A 24837-nucleotide genomic window follows, 5' to 3' on the forward strand; every position below is an offset into this window, starting at 1 on the left:
AAAAAAACAAAACACTAAAACTTGGGGATCCAAAAGGGCCACACTCATAAATGTTAAAAATAAGTCTTTCTCTTTTCTTTTATTTAACGCTTAAGTCTAATCATCAACTTCAGATCTGTTCTGAAGTTGATTCATTATTATTTTTTAAGCAATTAGTTTAAAAAAAATCCCACTAAAAGTATTGGGGATACAAAAGGTTCCCACTCATAAGTGTCTTTTCACACATAAAAGCATAAAAATGTTTAAAAAAGGTCAGATCAATTTTTTTTTTAATTCCCCACCTAAGTCTCTAAAACAACTTCAGCTATAATTTTCGAAATAAAGGTTATTTTAAAAGATACCAAAAATATTCTTGGGGATCCAAAAGTGTTAAAAATAAGTCTTTCTTTCTTAAAAACTTTTAACGCTTAAGTCTAATCATCAACTTAAGATCTGTTTGTTGATTCAAAGTTTTTATTATTTTTTCATGGTTTTTTGGTGGGGTGAGGGGTTGCCTTTTTACAACCCTGTGTTTTTAATGGCAAAAACACAAAATAGTGTGGAATATTTAATGTGAAGTAAATGGATTCTTAAATAAGGCAATAATTCATAACACTCATTTTGATTCACTTTTTTATGAGCAATGACAGTTAAAAAAAATCCCACTAAAATGATTGGGGATCCAAAAGGGTCCCACTCGTAAAAGTGTTAAAAATAAGCCTTTTTTATTTTATTTTTTAAATTAATTAATTAAATGTATTATTATTATTTTTTTTATAACTTTCAACGCTTAAGTGTCTAGATCAACTTCAGATCTATTTGTCGGTTCTGAGCTTTATTTTTTTTTTCATGATTTTAGGGAGGGGGGGTTGTCTTTTTTTGTTGTAAACCTGTTTTTTATGGCAAAAACACAAATTATGCAACCTTTTCAAAGTGGAATATTTAATGTGAAGTAATTGGAGTCTTGAATAGGTCAATAATTCATAACTTTGATTTTAATTCATTATTTTTTGAGCATTGACAATTTAGAAATGTTTTTAATTTTTTTATTGCGTATCCAAAAGGGTCCCACTCATAAAGGGTTTTTAAAGTTTTTTTAAAAACGTTTTATACTTTCAACGCTTTAATATCTAGATCAACTTTAGATCTATCCTTTGATTCCAAGTTTTTTATTTTTTCCATGGTTTTTTTGTCTTGTTTTTTCCATTTTTTGTCATTACCCTCTTTTTATGGCAAAAACACAAAATATCAATATTGTCTCTAAAGAAATGTCAACGTGTAATATTTAATGTGAAGTAATTGGAACCTTGAATATGTCAGTAATTCATAACATTGGTTTTAATTATTATTTTTTGAGCAATGACAGTTAAAAAAAACAAATTGGGGGGATGCAAAAGGGGCCCCACTCATAAAAGTGTTTAAAAAATTGTCATACTTTTTTATGGCAAAAACACAAAATTTAGTTTAAGAGGAATATTTGATGGGAAGTAATTGGAGCAATTGAATATGCCAATAATTTATTATTTATTTAATTGTAATTGTTTTACTTTTAACAGATACGTTTCTAGATCAACTATCAGTCAGTAGTATGTCAGGTAGTAAGTTTTTATTATTGTGTCATGTTTTTAGTTTAATTTATGCCCTTCTTGTCAAAGCAAACTTTGTTTTTAATAATGCACAAAATATGTAATATTTCACCCAACAAATATTTCAATGTTTAATATTTGATGTGATGCAATTGAAGCCTTGATTAGGTCAATAATTCTAAACATTGAATTTGATTCATTATTCTTTTTTGAGCAATGACAGTTGTAAAGAAAAAAACAGTTTTGTGTTATTGGTCAACATTGCAACTTTTTCTTGTTACATTTTACCTGTTTGCTCTTTTATTCTACTTTTTAATGTATTTTTTCATAGCATTTGTAAAATGTGCTGTTAAAAAATGAGTTGCAGGCCGCACTTTGGACACCCGATTCCTGAACAAACTTGCTTCCCTGAAAGACTAAATCACGCCCAGAAGAGGACCTTTTTTTATTGGCATGTGTTTTTTTGTGTCACTTTAGATCAAAGAGTGTGCGGCGGAGGAGTTGGGGAAGGGCTACCTGGTGTCTTGCCTGGTGGACCACCGCAGCAACATCAGCGACTACCAGTGCAGCCAGTACATCACCAAGATGACCACCATCGTCTTCAGCGACTACCGCCTCATCTGCGGCTTCATGGACAAGTGTCGCGAGGACATCAACGCTCTGCACTGTGGCAGCATCAGCACTGGAGAGAAGGTACTGCTTTATACACGACAGTATAACACTACCAGACTGTAACCATGCATATTGTTTAGAGCAGTGGTCCCCAACCACCGGCCCGGTACCGATTGTACCGGGCCGCGCAAGAAATTAAAAAAAATTTTTTTTTAATTTTTTTTATTAAATCAACATAAAAAACACAATATATACATTATATATCAATATAGATCAATACAGTCTGCAGGGGTACAGTCCGTAAGCACACATGATTGTATTTCTTTATGAAAAAAATAAAATATAATAAAATCACCCACCCCCCACCCCCCGGTCCGTGGGACACATTTTCAAGCGTTGACCGGTCCCCAGCTACAAAAAGGTTGGGGACCACTGGTTTAGAGGGTTGTCATCATACAATACTACGATAAAAAAATAAACTGGACCCATGTACTTTTAAGTTCCCTACTTTTTTTGAAAGGTTTTTCAAAGTATCAAGTTTTCAAGATGACTGTGGTTCATCTTTTTGTAAGGAATGTTTAGTAAGTGAGATTTGTTTTAGTTATATTGTAAAACGAACGTTGCTTGGAGCGATGAATAAAGAATCCATGCGACTGGTAACGCTATGGACGGCTAGAAGAAGGAACGGCACTTGTACTTCCGGTTTAAAGCAAGAAACACTTGTAGGCATGTAAATACCCAGCTGCACCTGCAGTGAGATAACTCATCCAAAAGATGGCGCCTTAGCACAAACAATCACACACCATTGAAGGTTCTTTGCATGTGTTTAGTGAAAACTATTTGCTTTATGGCCGTCAGCGAAGAAAAATCCATGAATTAGCCGCACTGTTTTAGAAGCCGCAGGGTTCAAAGTGTAGGAAATATCAGTTTATAATCTGAAATTTACGGTAGCTTTTTGTGTATTATACGCTATTGACTCTCACGCCTGTATTTAAGGAGAACTGACATTTAAAATAGAGTAGAAGAAAAGATTACATTTGGGCTGAAGGGATGTTTGCCTGTTTGCGTGCAGGACATCCACTCACAGGGCGAAGTCATCGCCTGTCTGGAGAAAGGTTTGGTGCGAGAGGCGGAAGAGCAGGTGGGGGCGCACCCCATCAAGGATGAGTGCAAAAAGTCCATCATGAGGGTGGCAGAGCTCTCCTCCGACGACTTCCACCTGGACCGCTACCTCTACTTCGCCTGCCGCGAGGACCGCGAGCGCTTCTGCGAGCATGTGAGCGTCATCGCCGCGTCCTGCTCCGACACACAGCCATTTTGTCACGCAGTCTCTTCACGCCATTTGTTTCTTACTGCAGACACTGGCGGGCGAGGGCCGAGTTTACAAGTGTCTCTTCAACCACAAGTTTGAGGAGGCCATGTCCGAGAGGGTAAGTGTGTGTGTTTATTCCGCACTTAAATCACGCTGACAGCGTGGATGTGTCCTCCAAAGTGTCGCGACGCGCTGACCACCAGGCAGAAGCTGATCGCTCAGGACTACAAGGTGAGCTACTCGCTGGCCAAGGCCTGCAAGTCGGACCTGAGGAAGTACCGCTGCAGCACGGATAGTGGCATGCCCCGAGCCAGAGAGGCTCGCCTCTCCTACCTGCTGCTCTGCCTTGAGTCGGCCGTGCATCGAGGTAGGCCCACCTGACACGTGAAGAAGCGCCATCAGCTCTACAAGCGTTCTACAAACCTCAATTGGTTCTTGAATAGGGTTTGTAAATGAAAAAGTTAGTATACTGAAGCACATTTCTCCATAAGAAACAATGTAATAATGAATAATTGGTTCCAGCCTCAACAAAAGTCCATCATTTTGTGAAGGTTTATGCTATACAGTACTGTACATCAAAAAAACATAGGGCGGTGATGGATCAAGTGTATCTTTATTAACAAGACAACAACAAGAAGCTGCTGTCCTCTGTATGCGCTGCTCTGCCAACACGCACACCAGTATTAATTCTGACAGTTTAGTTTTAGTCAGTCTTTTGACGAAAAGGTTTTTGTTTTACTCCTCCAGATTAATTTAGTTTTAGTCGCCTAAATTCCTTAAAGGGAAATTTGCCTATCATTTACAATCATTATGAAAGACATGACGACGGAAGGAATTATTTTTTTGGATGCATGCTAAATGTTAAATAAATTCGATCAAACGTCCGCTTACAATGGAGCCTATGTTCGTCACTCTATTCTGCCTATAAGGCTCTTAAAAAAATCCTCCATTAGGGTTTTATATACATGATGTAAGTATATATGTAATGTACGGTAGTAACATTTATAGCATTTAATATTTAAGTATTTTGATCATTTTAAGCATATGTGGTGCATTAATTTAAAAAACGCATCACTGATTATTACTCACTGCAGACTTTGAGAGCCAACAAACATAATAAAACATCACATACTGTATAAGGTCTGCTGTCATTAGGATGCCGACTGCTAGGATGTTCATATATTCCCGTTTAGATGACTCATAATCCTCTCTTGCAAGCGCTTTTCGTGTCATACAGCTAAAAGAGTAAAACAATGGGGAAAAAAACATTAGCAATAAGTAATACATATTGCGCATGTACGATTGCACTAATTTAGCTCATTTACAGTTTTTACAGCGTCTTTATCATTGTGCACCGTTTTGAACAAATACATTCAATTAAATTCACAGAGCATGATATTCTTTTTTGAGCAATGACAGTTGTAAAGAAAAAAACAGTTTTGTGTTATTGGTCAACATTGCAACTTTTTCTTGTTACATTTTACCTGTTTGTAAGTGCACAGCAATCCCATGGAATCATGATTAAGCGTTTTAGAACCATATGAATGGAAATCAAACCGATCCAGGAAGTGGACCATGGTACCAGCCCTACTTTTGCGGGTTTCAGGTCGTGTGGTCAGCGGCGAGTGCCAGGGTGAGATGATGGACTACAGGAGGATGCTGATGGAGGACTTCTCCCTGAGCCCAGAGATCGTGCTCCACTGTCGCAGCGAGATCGAGGAACACTGCTCGGGTCTGCACCGCAAAGGTCGCACGCTCCACTGCCTGATGCGGGTGGGCCGAGGCGACATGGGCGCCATCGACTCCAACTGTCAGGGGGCGGTCAGTGTCCTCAGCTTACTTCTCCTCAAAGACCAAAGACATGTTTTTTAAACACGGTGATGATTGTGGTCCTCAGCTCCAGAATCTGATCCAGGAGGTAGACCCCGGAGCGGATTACCGCATCGACCGTGCACTGAACGAAGCCTGCGAGTCCGTCATCCAGACGGCCTGCAAACACATCCGAAGTGGAGACCCCATGTGAGCGTCTTGGCCGTCATGCCGCGTACGGACTTCCTCTCAGTGCTGACTTAGCGGTTTTTGTGCCCAAGGATCCTATCGTGTCTGATGGAGCATCTGTACACGGACAAGATGGTGGAGGACTGTGAGCACAGGCTGCTGGAGCTGCAGTACTTCATCGCGCGGGACTGGAAGTAAGTCCTGTAGCTCCTTCTGGTCCCATCTCTCTCCTAACCTGCGCCGGCCCCCAGGTTGGACCCCATCCTCTACAAGAAGTGCCAGGGCGACGCGGCGAGACTCTGCCACACGCCCGGCTGGAACGAGACCAGCGAGATGATGCCGCCCGGCGCCATCTTCTCCTGCCTGTATCGCCACGCCTACCGCTCGGTGGAGCAGGGGCGCCGGGTGAGTCTCTGGACTGAAGGTTTTTACCGGGTTCGGGTTGTCAAGGATGCTGAAAAAGCGTCAACAGATCACGTCGCCTAGCAACTGTGTGCTCACTGACCGCACAATATTCATTGTAGCTCCCTGGTGGAAACAATGAGACACGAAACATTACTTGGACCGTGAGTACTTCCTGCTAATCAGCTGACCTAATGATGAAGATGAGGGACATGATCCTGGTGCTTTGGTCGGGTTTTTAGCCATGTCTCACAAACACAGTTTTTAAAAACGCAAAGTCATTTTTAAACTTTTTGGGAAACTTCAGCTGGAGGGTTTTTTTTTTAACCGAAAATGCCAGACTATAAACCGCTACTTTTTTCTCAGACTTTGAACCCTGCGGCTTATAACACGTTGCGACTAATTTATGGATTTTTCTTCACTGGCGGTCATAGTAAAAAGTAAAAAAAAAGAAAAAGAAAATACTCTGATAATGTTTTATTGTTTGTGCTATGGCGCCATCTTTTGGACGAGTTCGCTCACTGCAGGTGCGGCAGTGCCCTTCTGTTTAGAGCTTTCAACCGGAAGTAGAAGTGCCGTTCATTCATCACTCCAAGCAACGTTTGTAAGTTTCACAATATAACTAAAACAATTCTTATTTATTAAACCGTCCCATGTGTGATGTCTAGGAGCGTTTTCAAGCATATTTGTACGTGCTATCGTAATGTAACAAAGCTAGTGTCGTTATGCTAACACGTTTACACGAGTGTATGTGTTAGTATTAATAACTTACAATGGCATTCTTTTTGTTATGTTTCAGTTTCACAAATTCCTCAGTAAATTCCCCAAAACGTCACTGTGGAGTTATTGAGTCTGTTTAGCTGATTGGAGAGCTAGCTTGCGCAGCTAGTGGGTCCATGATGATGACTTCTGTTTTGTTTAATCAGCCGTTTTACTGCCGTGTTACAGACACTGTTTGGAAACAATTAAGGTATGTAAACATCATACTTGCCAACCTTGAGACCTCCAATATCGGGAGGTGGGGGGGCTTGGTCAGGGGTGGGAGGGGTCGTGGTTGGGGGCGTGGTTATTAACAGCTAGAATTCACCAACTCGAGTATTTCATATATATATATATATATATATATATGAAATACTTGACTTTCAGTGAATTCTAGCTATATATATATATATATATATATATATATATATATATATATATATATATATATATATATATATATATATATATATATATATATATATATACATTTATTTATTTATTTATTTATTTATTTATTTATTTTATTTACATAGAGAAAAAAAAATACTTGAATTTCAGTGTTCCGGTGGCTAGCCATTAGATGGCAGTATTGTCCTGTTTAACTTCTCCGTTCATGATGAGTCTATCATTTCGGCGGCCATGTCTGTAATTTCCTCGTTCTTCTGCTTCGTCTCCTTGTTGTGTGCGCAGTTGTGCACTCTATAAAAGCCCTAGATGTTATGACGTCTTTGGCCAGGCAAGCTGTTTATATTCTGGGAAAGCGGACGTGAGAACAGGCTGTCCCCACTCAGTCTCAGGTCCGCATTGAGCTGGAGGGGGCGTGGCCTCCAGCTCCGGCTGAATACCGGGAGTTTGTCGGGAGAAAATCTCTGTCGGGAGAGGCTAAAAACGGGAGGGTTGGCAAGTATGGTAAACATTTACAAAATATTTATGTGTAAATAACAAGTTTTGCGTAGATATCTGCGGCTTATAGTCTGGTATGGTTAATATATGGAAATATATTTTTTCCCTTAGAATTTAGTCGGTGCATCTTATACACCGGTGCGCTCTAAAGTCCGGAAAATGTGGTATGTTTTATACTGCGGTGTTATGTAGAGGAGTAAGTCCTCCATAGCCCATTATCGTCATAGTCTTCCCACCAGTGACTTTCTGCAAGAGACACGTTCATGCAGTTTTGGGTCACTAGCGCCACCTGTTGACTTGGCATGCACTCCATAGCCTGTGAGTGTGTTTTTATTATATGAATAGAGATCTATCAACCTGGAGTGGTTTTGTTTTTGCTAAAACTGTGTTTGTGTGGACATCAGTGGGTATGATCATTTCTAATTGATGCCAATGCATGACTCAATAATTGTATTATGCATAACAAAATATATGGTAATATGATAAGTATTATATCATCTAGGGCTGGGCGATATGGCTGAAAACTGTATCACGATATAAGTGTTTTATGTTTGTCGATATCGATACTGATATTTTTTATGATTTACAGAAAATAAGGAGCAGGAAAAAAACATTTTTTTATTTGAATTGTAACCTCTGATTAGGCAGGAAAGGACATGTCAACACAAGCATGGAAAACCCTCAATGTAAACAAAATAGTAAAATCACATTGAACACTTAACAATAGTCATGTAAGAAATTAAGTGAAAAAAAATAGTGCAAAGTGTGAAAATGTCAACATAGAGAAAACTGAGAAGAACTATTTTCCGCAGGTTTAGTGCCAAGAAGTTATGGCTGTGCTCTAAAGAGTGAGCACAGCTAATGTGGTGTGGTATTAGTGGTCTTGGTGGGGACGAGCGCCTTGAAAAAAATACAAAAAACTACCATACTGTTGCGTAGGGCTGCAAGATTTTGAGAAAAAAACTAATTGCAAATTTTCTCCCCAAAATTGCGAATCGATTCGGGATTTTTATATTTTACACATATAAATGCATACAACTGTGAAAATAGGGAGTGATGGAAGACATGTTCCTTTTAGACTGTCAATCAACTTATTCTTGTCTCCAGGTGCCACACATTAGAACAATATGCAATAATTTACTTTAAAAAATATTTGGCTGTATGCAGAAAGACTCAGAAATGTTGTCATCATGCTCCTAAACTGAAGAAATAATAAAAATTATACATTGTTTACATTTTTATTCCTCATTACTATAGAATTGTTTACAGTTGCACTGTAATTTGAAGGTAAATAACCTTGTCATCCTACATAAATAAACAAAAAAATTAGATTTACTTTCATTTTTGTGAGCAAAAATTTAACCTAAATAAATATTGAACATCTTACAATGCATTTTGTTTTGCAGTTGTAAAAACTAGTTGGGACCTCGCCCTTTTTTGTTGCCATGACAGAATTATTGCTCATTTGTCCGTGTTGATGGGCTCATATTGCCCATCCAATTTGAAGCGGAGATATTCCCTTTGTTCATGCAACCAACATTGCTTCAATACTTTTGCTTTTTTCCAACAAAGAATTATTAATGTTTATTGATAGTTTTACCGCCCAGCCCTAATGTCACATGGAGTGCAGGTGTGCTCGTGTTTGAGGTGATTGACACGGGGAAATAACTTTGTATTACTAACACTCCATGACGATAAAACTGGTGCTGATGCTGGCCTGCAGCTGTCCCGGGACTGTAAGGTGGAGGTGCATAGGATCCTCCACCAGAGGGCGCTGGACGTGAAGCTGGACCCCGAGCTGCAGAGACGCTGCATGACCGACCTGGGCAAGTGGTGCAGCGAGAAGACCGAGGCGGGTCAGGAGCTGGAGTGTCTTCAGGACCACATGGAGGATCTGGGTCTGGACTGTCGGAATGTGGTGGGCAACCTGACAGAGCTGGAGTCCGAGGTAATCTTCAAATCCAAATTGTGACCGATACCGGAAGCGCTTGTCGGTAGTGTTGACCACGTGTGTGTTGTCAGGACATTCAGATCGAGGCGCTGCTCATGCGAGCCTGCGAGCCCGTCATCCAAGCCTACTGTCATGTAAGCGTCCTCCTCCTCCTGCGTGCGCACGCCGAGAAGTGACCGTTGGTGACACGCTCTTTTCCCCCCTGTTAGGAGTTGGCTGACAACCAGATCGACTCCGGCGACCTGATGGAGTGCTTGGCTCAGAACAAACACCAGAAGGAGATGAGCGAGAAGTGCACAGTGGGAGTCACGCACTTCCAGCTGGTGAGCGGACACCGTCGTCCACATGGTCACTTCCTCTGCCGGGAGTTCTCACGCCCTTTCTTTGTGTGCACAGATTCAGGTTAAAGACTTTCGCTTTTCCTACAAGTTCAAGACGGCCTGCAAAGAGGACGTCCTCAAACTGTGTCCCAACATCAAGAAGAAGTAAGGCCTCTTTATTAGGTACAGCTAGTCAGACATACTATACGACTTGGAAAGGTTGACTAATGCATACTGTTGAAGGGGGACTCCACTTTTTGGGGAATTTTGCCTATTGTTCACAATCATGAAAGACATGCTGAGGGATGTATTTTTTTTGGTTATGCATTCTAACTCGTAAATAAAAGTCCACTTACTGCAGAGACAATGGGAGGTCCTCTATCCCGCCTGTAAAACCCAATAAGTAAACATCCAAAAACCGCCAACAAGACTCTATTTATATATGGTGACATGAATTAGGGCTGGGCAGTATACCGGTATATATCAATACCAGTATATTTTAGAAAGAGGTATATATTTGAGAATATACCGCTATCTTTTGATGTTCCTTCACCGGCATAGCTAAGGAAGGATCCAGAAGGCGGGAAGTGTCTACCGCGCATTGCCGACAACCGACCCCGGTGGCTCCTTTTTTATCACCCAGAGTAATACAATCACTCAGCTTCTTAAAGCTGTAGATCATTTAAAGTTAAAGTTAAAGTACCAATGATTGTCACACACACACTAGGTGTGGTGAAATTTGTCCTCTGCATTTGACCCATCCCCCTGTTCACCCCCTGGGAGGTGAGGGGAGCAGTGGGCAGCAGCGGTGCCGCGCCCGGGAATCATTTTGGTGATTTAACCCCGAATTCCAACCCTTGATGCTGAGTGCCAAGCAGGGAGAAGGTAATGGGTCCCATTTTTTTATAGTCTTTGGTATGACTCGGCCGGGGTTTGAACTCACAACCTACCGATCTCAGGGCGGACACTCTAACCACTAGGCCATCCTCCTTATATTCAGGTTTAAAAATATACGTTTCTGGATCATCATTTGTCCCAAAGTAGTCTTTGTTGTCTCTCACAAAGTCTGCCGTGTTTAGTAGTGTTGATGTTGTTGAAGGAAACAAATGCTGTGATGCATCTTTAAAATTATTTCGTATGCTTAAAGGCCTACTGAAATGAATTTTTTTTATTCAAACGGGAATAGCAGATCCATTCTATGTGTCATACTTGATCATTTCGCGATATTGCCATATTTTTGCTGAAAGGATTTAGTAGAGAAAATCGACGATAAAGTTCGCAACTTTTGCTCACTGATAAAAAAAAAGCCTTGCCTGTACCGGAAGTAGCGTGATGTCACAGGAGCTAGTATTCCTCACAATTCCCCATTGTTTACAATGGAGCGAGAGAGATTCGGACCGAGAAAGTGACGATTACCCCATTAATTTGAGCGAGGATGAAAGATTCGTAGATGAGGAACGTTACAGTGAAGGACTTGAGAGGCAGTGATGGACGTATCTTTTTTCGCTCTGACCGTAACTTAGGTACAAGCTGGCTCATTGGATTCCACACTCTCTCCTTTTTCTATTGTAGATCACAGATTTGTATTTTAAACCACCTCAGATACTATATCCTCTTGAAAATGAGAGTCGAGGACGCGAAATGGACATTCACAGTGACTGAACATGTAAATACACGATTAATAATATTCAGCTTTGCGAAGCTAAAAAAATAGAAGCTAACCTAGCAACGTAGCCAACGTGATAGCATAGCAGTCTCAAATGCAGATAGAAACTAAATTTTAAAAAACCCTTACTGGATGGATAGACAGAAGATCAAAAATACTATTAAACCATGAACATGTAAATACACGATTAATAATATTCAGCTTTGCGAAGCTAAAAAAAATAGAAGCTAACCTAGCAACGTAGCCAACGTGATAGCATCAGTCTCAAATGCAGATAGAAACTAAATTTAAAAAAACCTGACTGGATGGATAGACAGAAGATCAAAAATACTATTAAACCATGAACATGTAAATACACGATTAATAATATTCAGCTTTTCGAAGCTAAAAAAATAGAAGCTAACCTAGCTACGTAGCCAACGTGATAGCATAGCAGTCTCAAATGCAGATAGAAACTAAATAAAAAAAAACCCTGACTGGATGGATAGACAGAAGATCAAAAATACTATTAAACCATGAACATGTAAATACACGATTAATAATATTCAGCTTTTCGAAGCTAAAAAAAATAGAAGCTAACCTAGCGACGTAGCCAACGTGATAGCATAGCAGTCTCAAATGCAGATAGAAACTAAATAAATAAAAAAAACCTGACTGGATGGATAGACAGAAGATCAAAAATACTATTAAACCATGAACATGTAAATACACGATTAATAATATTCAGCTTTTCGAAGCTAAAAAAAATAGAAGCTAACCTAGCTACGTAGCCAACGTGATAGCATAGCAGTCTCAAATGCAGATAGAAACTAAATTAAAAAAAACCCTGACTGGATGGATAGACAGAAGATCAAAAATACTATTAAACCATGAACATGTAAATACACGATTAATAATATTCAGCTTGGCGAAGCTAAAAAAACAGAAGCTAACTTAGATGCGGCGGCACTGTAGTGCGTCTGCTATCCTGCTCAAAACACAACACAACCTCCTGGTGTTGGTGTTGCTGTAGTCCGCCGCTCCACCGATCGCACCTACAACTTTCTTATTTGCAGTCTCCATTGTCCATTAAACAAATTGCAAAAGATTCACCAACACAGATGTCCAGAATACTGTGGAATTTTGTCGAAGAAAACAGAGGTATTTGAATTGGGTCCAAACACTTCCCTTGACCTCGTGACGTCACGCGCATACGTCATCATACCGCAACGTTTTCAAGCGGAAGTTACCTGGGAAGTTTAAAATTGCACTTTATAAGTTAACCCGGCCGTATTGGCATGTGTTGCAATGTTAAGATTTCATCATTAATATATAAACTATCAGACTGCGTGGTCGGTAGTAGTGGGTTTCAGTAGGCCTTTAAAATGATCCAAATATGTTAGTATGACTTGTTATTATGAACGTTACCACATTGCATGTGCAGGGTTTCCCCTAGACTGCCAAGATACCTGTGGCGGTGGGGGCGTGGTCACCATGGCTTAATCGAGTAATTTGCATAATTTGCCATGATGTGATTTTCTGTAAAAAGGCTAAAAAAATGTATACATACATTTAAAACACATCTGTTACTATGAATTATTAATAACATATTTTTTAATCATTTTGCCATACTTTCAATTGTTGCTGCTTTTGTACAATGTCCTTGTTGAGATTTTTTTAGTGTTGACAGACTTTTAGTGACTTTAAAAAAATAGCAACAAATCTAGCGTCTTTTTCTGGTGTTATTATAGATTGTACTCGTGTTTAGAGACTCTACTTCTGTCCCTCGATGTCACTGACGAAAGAGGCAAAGCTGCAGCGAGCATGACATCACACTTGCTTCACACTGTGGCTCAGTTTCACTTTCTCTTCTTAAAAGCCACCACTGTCCTCTTAATATTTGCACATTTTGTAGGTGGACGTCCCCGAGTATATCTGCTATATATGTAAAAATTACGTCCACATCACAGACATGCTGACAACGCTCCAGACAGTCACAATGTTGTGCCTTTTGTTTACATTTCGGTGATCAAAGTCTTTTTTCGGTGGTCAAGTTTTTTAACTTGTCAATAGTGCACAAATAATAGACTATATATATTTATCAATTCATACAGTAACGACTGGCTAATGTTAATGTTTTATGTTCGTGTGGTTTGGATTTGATGTCAGTTTTTCCCACGCTTGCAAACACACCGTGCCAAAAAGGTGATTGGCGTAGAATGAGGAAGTGTTGTTGTGTGTCCGGGGAAACGCGGACTCACGATACGAAAGTGTTTGCACGGGAGGTAAAACTTGTCCGAATTTTGCCATTTGTTATCATAAAATTGGTAAAAGAAGTTAAAAATAGCGTCGGACTTTGTGTGATTTCTTCTGGGGGTTAAAATATATTATATTACTTAAATTTGTTTTCAAGTAAAAAAAAAAAAGCCTTACTTTCAAGATGTGGCGGTGATGAAAATACTTTGGTGGCGTGCCACATTCTATTACATTAAGGGGAAACCCTAACATACTTACAGTGTGTATATAAAAAATGTATGGTTTTTGGATGTTTTTTAGAGCGCTTTATAGGTGAAATGCCCATTAACTCCATTGTTAGCTGACTTTTGCTGTCATCTATTTATGATTCAGAATGCATAAAAAACGTGGAAATACTTCATCACATCTTAGATCAGGGGTGCTCACGCTTTTTCTGCAGGCGAGCTACTTTTCAATTGATCAAGTCGCGGGGATCTACCTCATTCATATATATAATTTATATTTACTTATTTATGAAATATATGTTTTTGTTAACAAGTTAAAGGTGTTTAATGATAATGCAAGCATGTTTAACACATATAGTTAATATTGTTAATTAATTAAAGGTGTTTAATGATGATACAAGAATGTTTAATACATATAGTTAATATTGTTAACAAGTTAAAGGTGTTTAAAGATAATGCAAGCATGTTTAACACATATAGTTAATATTGTTAACAAGTTAAAGGTGTTTAAAGATAATACAAGCATGTTTAACACATATAGTTAATATTGTTAACAAGTTAAAGGTGTTTAAAGATAATGCAAGCATGTTTAACACATATAGATTCCTTTCTTTCATGAAGACAAGAATATAAGTTGGTGTATTACCTGATTCTGATGACTTGCATTGATAGGAATAAGACAGTGGTGCTGATAACGTCCGCCTTTTCAAATGGAGGAGAAAAAAAGTCCTCCTTTCTGTCCAATACCACATGAAAGTGGTTGGTTTTTGGCATCTTATTTGTCCAGCTTCCGTACTCCTTTGTATACACTTTACAAGAAAAACATTGGCGGCAAAGTCCGTAGCTTGCTAGCTTGTGCACGCCAGCTTTCTGAGACTCTTATGTTGTTAGCGCAGGCAGCATGACCAGTCGGTCTTTGGAGTTTTGATGACAGGTACGGCGCCAGAGTCTGTTGAAATAAAAAGAGTTTCTCGCCTTCCTGTCAGTAATTTTTTCTTAATAATGAGCTGGCAGCAGCCAGCGTCATCTCAGAAGACCCTCGGGTGCCGTGAATGTCAATCAAGTGACGAAAGTGACGTCATAGTGAACTTTTATGATCGCTCATTTTTAGGACTATTTTTTTAATGCCTGGCTGGGGATCGACTGACACACCCTCCGCGATCGACCGGTAGACCGCGATCGACGTAATGAGCACCCCTGTCTTAGATAGTTCCTAGTTAGAACTGGGCTTCCATGTGCTGAAACCACCCGGGCATAAGCTGTTCTGCCGTAACTTGGTCAACTTGACAGTCGCAGCTACGACTATTTGCCGGGTTGTTAGCATTGCGTGTCCCGTGTTGTCATTCCACATCAATCACATCAAAACGCTCACCCACGTGGAGCTGTGTTACTGACATGTTGCTGTTTCACACTCGGTCCTCAGGGTGGACGTGGTGATCTGCCTCAGCACCACGGTGAGGAACGACACCCTGCAGGACGCCAAGGAGCAGCGCGTGTCCGTCAAGTGTCGCAAGCAGCTCCGCGTGGAGGAAGTGGAGATGGTACATGCACTGTTTTTAAAAAATATGGGGGGGGGGGTGTTGATCACTTTTTACACACTTTTTCTGTTGTGTGTGTGTGCAGTCTGAGGACATCCGTCTGGAACCAGAACTCTACGAGTCCTGTAAGCAGGACATCAGCCGCATGTGTCAAAATGTGGCCTTTGGCAACGCACAGGTCAGCCACACACACACACACACACACACACACACACACACACACACACACACACACACACACACACACACACACACACACACACACACACAGAGGAAGGGTGGCTTCCAAAGCGTTGTCATGTGACATCTTTGTCCAAAGGTGATCGAGTGTCTGAAGGAGAGCAAACGTCAGCTGACTCAGCGATGTCATCAGAAGATCTTCAAGCTTCAGGAGGTTGAGATGGTGGATCCAGAACTCGACTATCAGTTGATGAGGGTCTGCAAGCACATGATCAGGGTAACCAAAGTAATGTAGTACTAGTGATACTGTACAAGTAATATGCTGTACGTAATGTAGTACGAGTGATATTGTACAAGTAATATAATGTAAGTAATGTAATAGTGATATTGTACAAGTAATTTACTGTAAGTAATGTAGTAGTGATATTGTACAAGTAATATATTGTAATGTAGTAGTAGTGATACTGTACTAGTAATATATTGTTAGTAGTAGTGATACTGTACTAGTAATATATTGTCAGAAATGTAGTACTGATATTGTACAAATAATATACTATACGTAATACTAGTGATATTGTACAAATATATACTGTAAGTAATGTAGTAGTGATATTGTACTAGTAATATACTATAAGTAATGTAGTGGTAGTAGTGATATTGTACTAGTAATACCTTGTAATTAATGTCGTTGTAGTGATATTGTACAAGTAATGTATTGTATAGTAATGTAGTAGTAGTGAAATAGTACTAGTAATGTATTGTTAGTGATGTAGTAGTAGTAGTGATATTGTACTAGTATTACATTGTTAGTAATGTAGTAGTAGTGATATTGTACTCGTAATACATTGTAAGTAATGTGCTAGTAGTAGGGATATTGTACGAGTAATATACTGTAAGTAATGTAGTAGTTGTAGTAGTAGTGATATTGTACTAGTAATGTAGTGATATTGTACAAGTAACATATTGTATAGTAATGTAGTAGTAGTAGTAGTAGTGATATAGTACAGGTAATACATTGTTAGTGATGTAGTAGTAGTGATATTGTACTATTAATACATTGTTAGTAACGTAGTAGTAGTGATATTGTACTCGTAATACATTGTAAGTAATGTACTAGTAGTAGGGATATTGTACAAGTAATACATTGCAAGTAATGTAGTAGTAGTAGTAGGGATATTGTAATAGTAATACATTGTAAGTAATGTAGTAGTAGTAGTAGTGATTGTACTAGTAATACATTCTAAGTCATGTAAAAGTAGGGATATTGTACTAGTAATACATTGTAAGTAATGTAGTAGTAGTGATATTGTACTACTAATACATTGTAAGTAATGCAGTAATAGTGATATTTTACTAGTAATATAAGTAATGCAGTAATAGTGATATTGTACTAGTAATATAAGTAATGCAGTAATAGTGATATTGTACTAGTAATATAAGTAATGCAGTAATAGTGATATTGTACTAGCTAGTAATATAAGTAATGTAGTAGTACTGACAGAAGCCCACAGAATCTGACACTCTCATAATGAAACTTCATTGTTAACTTTAAGAAGCCCTCATCACACACTCGCTGTAACAACAACAACAACAACACTTCCTCTTTATGCACCAGTGACGCTTACAGCATACGAGGTTGCATTAAAGAACCCCCGGAAGTATGAGCACCAGTATTGCAACACAATTTGCACCTTTCCTATGTTCTGTATTTACGCAATAATTGATCATTTTTGTTATGCTCATGGATTTAAAAAAAAAAAGGTTTTCTTGGTTACTATTTTCTGTTCAACGTGAATCTCCCAAAATGTCTTAAGGATAAAAGTGTTTAGTTGTTTTTTTTCTTGCAAAACTCTGTCCAAACAAAAAAAAATCCGCTTTCCATTTTTTAAGCACCCGCACTGTTTTTCAATTACCGATTTAGTCCTAGTATCGGTTAAAATGTAAACGATACCTATCCCTAGCCTGGAGTGTCCAAAGTGTGGTTTGGAAGCCATTTTCATCCAACAATTTGTTTTTCTGAACTTTTATTTTTATTTTTTTAATACAACTAATAATATACAGTATATTAGTGTAATATTTATTATAAAGGAATTGATATAGGCCGTATGATTTTAAACATCCAAGAGTACGAACAAATTTGAAGCAAATGTGCTTGTCTGGTGCGTAAGCATGGAATTCTCTAGACAAAGACTTAAAAAGTTGCAAGAATATCTTTGAATCTAAAAACAGTTACAAAAGGAGACAACTGGAATTATATCGAACAGATTTTTGATTTTGATTGGACGTGTCATTTTGAAAATGCTTAGACGAAAATTAAAGTATGTTGGAGTTGGGGTGTTGGTGGAGGGAACAGTGATAAAGTCATCTAAAATAATTTGTGTTAAAAAGGGGGCAGATAAATATAAGAATAGTATTCTTCCATCTGCTCCTTTCTGATCATGGAAATGTATAAGAAACAAAAAAACAATGAAAGTGTCAACTGTATATGGCTTGTATATATGCATTTTCTTGAAAGGAATACAAAGAAATGATGATGAGGATGATATAATAATATAAATATACTATTTTCTTCAAAGAGCATGTAAACCTATATTGGATGACTTTTACTATTGCTAGCTATCTTAGTGATTCTCAAACTGTCGTGGTACGCCAAAGAACATTGATTACTGTTTTATTTCCCAGTATTCAAACACAGCGTTACTTTTTAAAATGTGGCAAAAAATATTAAATATAATTGTTAAATAAAACCTCTGCCTTGTTTTTAATAACTACTTGGGCCTGCTACGCTACTGTATTTTAATGTTGGTCATTATGGTGGTTCTTGGAGAGCCAAGTGTTTTCTGAGGTGGTACTTAGTGAAGAAAGATGAGAATCTAGTTATTGCAATCTTTTTTTATTGTTTATATCTTGTTCAAACATTGAATATTTCAACCGTTCCCTCTTTTCAGTAAGGCCCTAATCCACCTCGTTAATGTTCCAATTGCATCTGCAATATTCCAACCAGTGTGTGTTTGCGCTCGTTTGCCTGACAGCGCTTCTGCACCGAGTCTGAGGGCAAGAACGTCCTTCAGTGTCTGAAACAGAACAAGAACAGCGAGCTGATGGATCCAAAGTGTAAACAGATGATCACCAAGCGTCAGATCACTCAGAACACTGGTACGCCTTTTGTTTCCATAGCAACAAAACAGCGCGAACCTTCTGCCGCCATGTGGTGACTGAGTGTGTGTGTGTTTGTAAGCACAGACTACAGGCTAAACCCGGTTCTGAAGAAGGCCTGCAAAGCTGACATCCCCAAGTTCTGCCAGCCCATTTTGAACAAGGCGACTGTTGACCGCGAGCTGGAGGGTCAGGTCATCGCCTGCCTCAAACTCAAGTACGCGGATCAGGTGAGAGCAGGAGATGTTTGTGCACGTTTGCGTCTTTTTAACGCGCTTCTAAATTCATCGTGACGACCGTCCCCAGCGTCTGTCGGCAGACTGCGAGGATCAGATACGAGTCATTTTGCAGGAGTCGGCGCTGGACTACCGACTGGACCCCCAGCTGCAGATCTACTGCACTCATGAGGTTTTGGAATTTTGTCCTATTTCATAATGAAAAGTCCAGTGAAAGCTAAGGTCTTTTAAATATTTATTTGAGATGTCAAATAACATCAGGGGACAGAAAAGCAAGCCCACGCTGCTAACAGAAGAAGGAAGAAAAAGCAAGAGCGCAAAATAAATCTTCCAGATCTTTATATCCGCTTTAGGAATGTAAGAAGAGAGAGGAGTTGTGGCAAATTGGCGCATTTTGGGGGGAGAAAGGAAGAAGAATAAAACGGACTGATTGTGACATTAGCAAAAACAGCAATGTTTTGGTTACGCTTTGGAAAGGCAGTAATACAGCATCAATCACAAAAGAAACCCACTTTGGAGAGTAACCTTTGACCAAAAGACAAATACAATATGTATCTGCGATCTTATTTTTTGGGTATATCTTGGCTGGGCAGTAATATAGCATCAATCACAAAATAAACCCATTTGAAAAGTAACCTTTGACCAAAATATAAATTCAATCTATATGTGTGATCTTTGTTTTGGTCAAATTTTGGAAAGATAGTATAACAGCATCAATGACAAAAAAACATTTTGGAAAGTAACTTTTTACCAAAGGACAAATCCAATATTTATTTGTGATCTTTGTGTTGGGTACATCTTGGAAAGGCAGTAATACAGCATCAATCACAAAAGAAAGCCATTTGGAGATGAACCTTTTACCAAAAGACAAATACAATATATATTTGTGAACTTTGTTTTGGTAAGGTAGTAATACAGCATCAATATCAAAAGAAACCCATACAAAATATATTTGTGATCTTTGTTTGGGGTAAATCTTGGATAGGCAGTAGTACAGTATCAATCACAAAAGAAACCCATTTGGTGAGTAACCTTTGACCAAAAGACAAATACAAATATATATTTGTGATCTTTGTTTTGGGTAAATCTTGAAAAGGTAGTTTTACAGCATCAATCCCAAAAACATTTTGGAAAGTAACTTTTTACCGAAGTATTTGATTTTTGTGTTGGGTACATCTTGGAAAGGCAGTAATACAACATCAATCACAAAATAAACTTGTTTGGAAAAAAACTTTGACCAAAAGATAAATATATATATATATATACAGGTGTGTGTGTGTGTGTGTATATATATATATATATATATATATATATATATATATATATATATATATATATATATATATATATATATATATATATATATATATATAGTAAATCTTGGTAATACAGCAACAATCACAAAAGAAACCAATTTGGAGAGTAACTTTTGACCAAAAGACAAATACAAAATATATTTGATCTTTGTTTGGGGTAAATCTTGGATAGGCAGTAATACAGCATCAATCACAAAATAAAGCCATTTGGAGTGTAACCTTTGACCAAAATACAAATATAATATTGATTAGTGATCTCTGGCATCACAACATTTCTTGTCTCATTTTCTTGGGATGTATGGGGGACTAATGTGGGAACCTGAGCAGATCAATCTCAGCAGGGCCTGAGGAATTTTGCAGGGGAGCCATAAATGAGTGGTATCCTTGAGACAGAGCAGGCTAATTCAGTGAAGAGAAGCAATACAGCATAAATCACACAAGGACTGTTACTTGGACTAAAATTGTTGTTGTCCAAGAGTTTACTAAAATATAAAAGTCGGTCTTATAATTGTGTGCACGTTAGATATCCCAGCTGTGTCCAGAGGAGGCAGCAGCACAGGAGCAGACGGGCCAGGTGGAGGAGTGTCTCAAGGTGAACCTGCTGAAGATCAAAAAGGAGGAATGCAAGAAGGTGATGCCTTCAGTGACAGTCGGACGTCTCAGCACTCTTCACCGCCTTTCTCCTCATTAACCCAACGCGTCGGTCCCGCAGGAGGTCCTGAACATGCTGAAGGAGAGCAAGGCGGACATCTTTGTCGACCCCGTCCTGCACACGGCCTGCGCGCTCGACATCAAGCACCACTGCGCTGCCATCCCGCCCGGCAGGGGGCGCCGTGAGTCCCCACGCACACGCAAACTCCCGAGGACTGAGGTCTGGTTTTGCTATCAGTCATCAATGCGGCCGTGTTGCTTCTCCGCAGAGATGTCGTGCCTGATGGAGTCGCTGCAGGACAAACGCGTGCGTCTTCAGCCCGAGTGCAAGAAGAGGCTTCAGGACCGCATCGACATGTGGAGCTACGCCGCCAAGGTACCTCGCCACCACACAAGCGAACGCTAACGATGACCAGGAAGTCGAGTTCAACTGAATCAGTGGTTCTCAATTATTTTCTGTCCCGCCCCCCCGAAAGGACTGAATATTTTTCACGCCCCACCCTGAAGTTGATATTTATTTATCTGTATGTGTCAAGATCTTAATAACAGTAAAGATGCTCTCACGCCATTTCCTCTCACGCCCCCCCTTTCCCGCGACACCCCAAGAAGCGCCGCATTAAAGAAATTGAACTTGCTCCCCGTTACATTTTTCTCGGGGAAACATTTTTTTACACGCTCCGTGTAAAATTAATTTGTGGTACCGTATTTTTCGGACTATAAGTCGCAGTTTTTTTCACTTATACTCGGGAGGGACTTATGTGTGAAATTATTAACACATTACCGTAAAATATCAAATAATATTATTTAGCTCATTCACGTAAGAGACTAGACCAGGGGTCGGCAACCCGCGGCTCCGGAGGCGCATGCGGCTCTTTGACCACTCTGATGCGGCTCAGCTGCATACTTGCCGACCCTCCCGATTTTCCCGGGAGACTTCCGGATTTCAGTGCCTCTCCCAGAAATATCCCGCGGCAATTAGTCTCTGATTTTCACCCTAACAACAACAATAAGGGCGTGCCGTGATGGCACAGCTTTTAACGCCCTCTACAACCTGTAGAAACAGCGTGTCAGCCCAGCCACATGTTGTGTGCAGCTTCTGCTTGCACACGTAAGTGACAGCAAGGCATACTTGGTCAACAGCCATACAGGTTACACTGACGGTGACCGTATAAAAAAACTTTAACACTGTTACAAATATGCGCCACACTGTGAACCCACACCAAACAAGAATGACAAACACATTTCGGGAGAACATCCGCACCGTAACACAACATAAACACAACAGAACAAATACCCAGAATCCCATGTAGCCCTAACTCTTCCGGGCTACATTATACACATTGTAAACGTATAGCATGTTCTATATGTTATAGTTATTTGAATGACTCTTACCACAATATGTTACATTAACATACCAGGCACGTTCAAAGTTGGTTATTTATGCCTCATATAACGTACACTTATTCAGCCTGTTGTTCACTATTCTTTATTTATTTTAAATTGCCTTTCAAATGTCTATTCTTGGTGTTGGGTTTTATCAAATACATTTCCCCAAAAAATGCGACTTATACTCCAGTGCAACTTATATATGTTTTTTTCCTTCTTTATTATGCATTTTCGGCCGGTGCGACTTATACTCCGAAAAATACGGTAATTGGTTTATGTCAAGATATACGCTATTGCCTCACACGCTCCCCTGCCCCCCATATATATATCACTGTCCCCACCCCACCTTAAAAAAAACACATTGAAGGGGCTGTATGTGTCAAGATAGTTCTTTACTAATACTAAAGATGCTATAGCTCGGTTGGTAGAGCGGCTGTGCCAGCAACTTGAGGGTTGCAGGTTCGATCCCCGCTTCCGCCATCCTAGTCACTGCCGTTTTGTCCTTGGGCAAGACACTTTACCCACCTGCTCCCAGTGCCACCCACACTGGTTTAAATCTAACTTAGATATTGGGTTTCACTATGTAAAGCGCTTTGAGTCACTTGAGAAAAAGCGCTATATAAATGTAATTCACTTCATTTCACTATTACACCATAGCCTCTCACGCCCCCCCTTTTTCCTGAAAGAAGCTGTCTGGAACTTTCTTACAGTAAAATAATTCTTAAGGGAAACATTTTTTCCGTTTCTTTTTCCAAAAGAAGCTGTCTGGAACTTGCTCACTGTAAACTTTTACATGAAGAAATATTTTTTTATTTAAATTAAAAATAAGGGGCTGTTTGGAACTTGCTAAGTTACATTTGTCTCGGGTAAATCATTTTTGTCACGCCCCCCCCCACACCCCTGAAGTGAATGTTTATCTGTATGTGTCAAGGTATGTTACTGCCTTTTTCACCACACCCCCACCCAACTAAATTATAAATGGGCGGCTGTTTGGAACTTGCAAAGTTACATTTTTTCACGCCCCCCCCCCCACCTCCGAAGTGAATGTTTACCTGTATGTCTCAAGATAGTTCTTTGTGTTAGTTCTTCTTTTTTCCCTGCCGGCCCCCGAAGTGAATGTTGATTTGTCTATGTGTCAAGACAGACCTGGGCAAAGTAAGGCCCGGGGGCCACATGCGGCCCATTAAGCTTTTCAATCCGGCCCGCCGTACATTTCCAAATAATTTTTTTAGATCTTTAAGATGGAAACTGTAGCTGCCATTATGATGTGCAGTGATGTTTTCAAATGACCATAAGTCTTGATCTATACAAAGTATTTCAATGGTTGGAATCGGTGCTTTTGCATAATCTCACCAAATCACCAATCACCAAAATGATTCCCGATCGCGGCCACCGCTGCTGCTCACTGCTCCCCTCACTTCCCAGGGAGTGGAGCAAGGGTGTGGGTCAAATGCAGAAGGTAATTTCACCAGAACTTAGTGTGTGTGTGTGACTATCAGTGGTACTTTAACTTTAATATACTAGTTACTATGTTAATCTAATTAGTTACTATGGTATTCTAATTAGTTACTATGGTAATCTAAGTCACAGCAGCTCAGCAGTGGGGGTGGGGAGCGTTTCCACAGAGTGTTTCCAGAGCGGTCAGCCTGAAATGCGGGTCTCGGGAAAGGAGATTTTTACAACAAAGTTCTAAAGTTTAGTGATAAATCAGATTGTAGGAGGTTTATTTCTTTTTTTACCCTTCGCGTTCATATTTCGTTTTGTTGTATTTTTGTTGCATTTCGCTTGATTGTAAAATATGTCAATCGAGAGGGGGTGTGACGTTCATATCTCAATATTCAGTGTTTTATCGGTCATAGTTACTATTGTAAACCCCACATTCTTTATTTTCACGTACATTCTGGGCGTCTCATTCAGTAAAACAAGTTGAAATTCCATTCCGTTTTTAAGGCGGTCTGTCAGAACGTTTTTAGCATTCAATCAGACATTATTGTGAGATTTTGTAGTAGTGTTCCTAAAAATAGATATACCGGCCCCCAGACACATTTCTTTCTCTAAATTTGGCCCCCGAGTCAAAATAATTGCCCAGGTCTGTGTTAGGACATACGTTATTGCCTCTCACGCCCCCCTGCCCTGCAACACATTTTTTAAAACTAATTTAGATTAAAAATGGGCAGCTGTTAAGAACTTGCTTTTTTTCTCAGGGACATCATTTTTTTCACGCCTCCACCGAAGTGAGTGTGTGTATCTGTATGTCAAGATGGTTCTTTACTAACACTAAAGATGCTATTACGGCATTGCCTCTCACGCCCCCCTTTCCCCCAAATGAAGCTGTCTGGAACTTGCTCACAGTAAAATTTTTCTTGAAGAAATACTTTTTTCCATGCCTCCCCCCTTCAAGTGAATTTATTTGTTGGTGTCAAG

At 39.5% G+C, this 24837-nt stretch overlaps 1 protein-coding gene across 2 annotated transcripts in view; it reads left to right on the forward strand.

The window, feature by feature from the left end:
* The window catches only part of LOC133646944 (Golgi apparatus protein 1-like), a 43593-nt gene that overhangs the window by 16561 nt on the left and 2195 nt on the right, over positions 1-24837 (forward strand). The window contains exons 4-25 of one of the 2 annotated variants that reach the window (XM_062042895.1): positions 2043-2258; positions 3250-3453; positions 3536-3607; positions 3670-3856; positions 5096-5310; positions 5387-5508; positions 5580-5681; positions 5739-5892; positions 6012-6053; positions 9278-9502; positions 9577-9639; positions 9715-9828; positions 9902-9990; positions 15374-15491; positions 15574-15666; positions 15808-15945; positions 18701-18824; positions 18912-19054; positions 19131-19232; positions 20900-21007; positions 21089-21209; positions 21297-21403. In XM_062042895.1, coding sequence (XP_061898879.1) covers positions 2043-2258; positions 3250-3453; positions 3536-3607; positions 3670-3856; positions 5096-5310; positions 5387-5508; positions 5580-5681; positions 5739-5892; positions 6012-6053; positions 9278-9502; positions 9577-9639; positions 9715-9828; positions 9902-9990; positions 15374-15491; positions 15574-15666; positions 15808-15945; positions 18701-18824; positions 18912-19054; positions 19131-19232; positions 20900-21007; positions 21089-21209; positions 21297-21403 — 2859 coding nt within the window. The remainder of the gene's footprint in view (positions 1-2042; positions 2259-3249; positions 3454-3535; positions 3608-3669; positions 3857-5095; positions 5311-5386; positions 5509-5579; positions 5682-5738; positions 5893-6011; positions 6054-9277; positions 9503-9576; positions 9640-9714; positions 9829-9901; positions 9991-15373; positions 15492-15573; positions 15667-15807; positions 15946-18700; positions 18825-18911; positions 19055-19130; positions 19233-20899; positions 21008-21088; positions 21210-21296; positions 21404-24837) is intronic. The other variant, XM_062042896.1, reaches the window with a different exon arrangement.

This window comes from Entelurus aequoreus, linkage group LG03, assembly GCF_033978785.1.
Source record: "Entelurus aequoreus isolate RoL-2023_Sb linkage group LG03, RoL_Eaeq_v1.1, whole genome shotgun sequence".
Classification (NCBI taxonomy): domain Eukaryota; kingdom Metazoa; phylum Chordata; class Actinopteri; order Syngnathiformes; family Syngnathidae; genus Entelurus; species Entelurus aequoreus.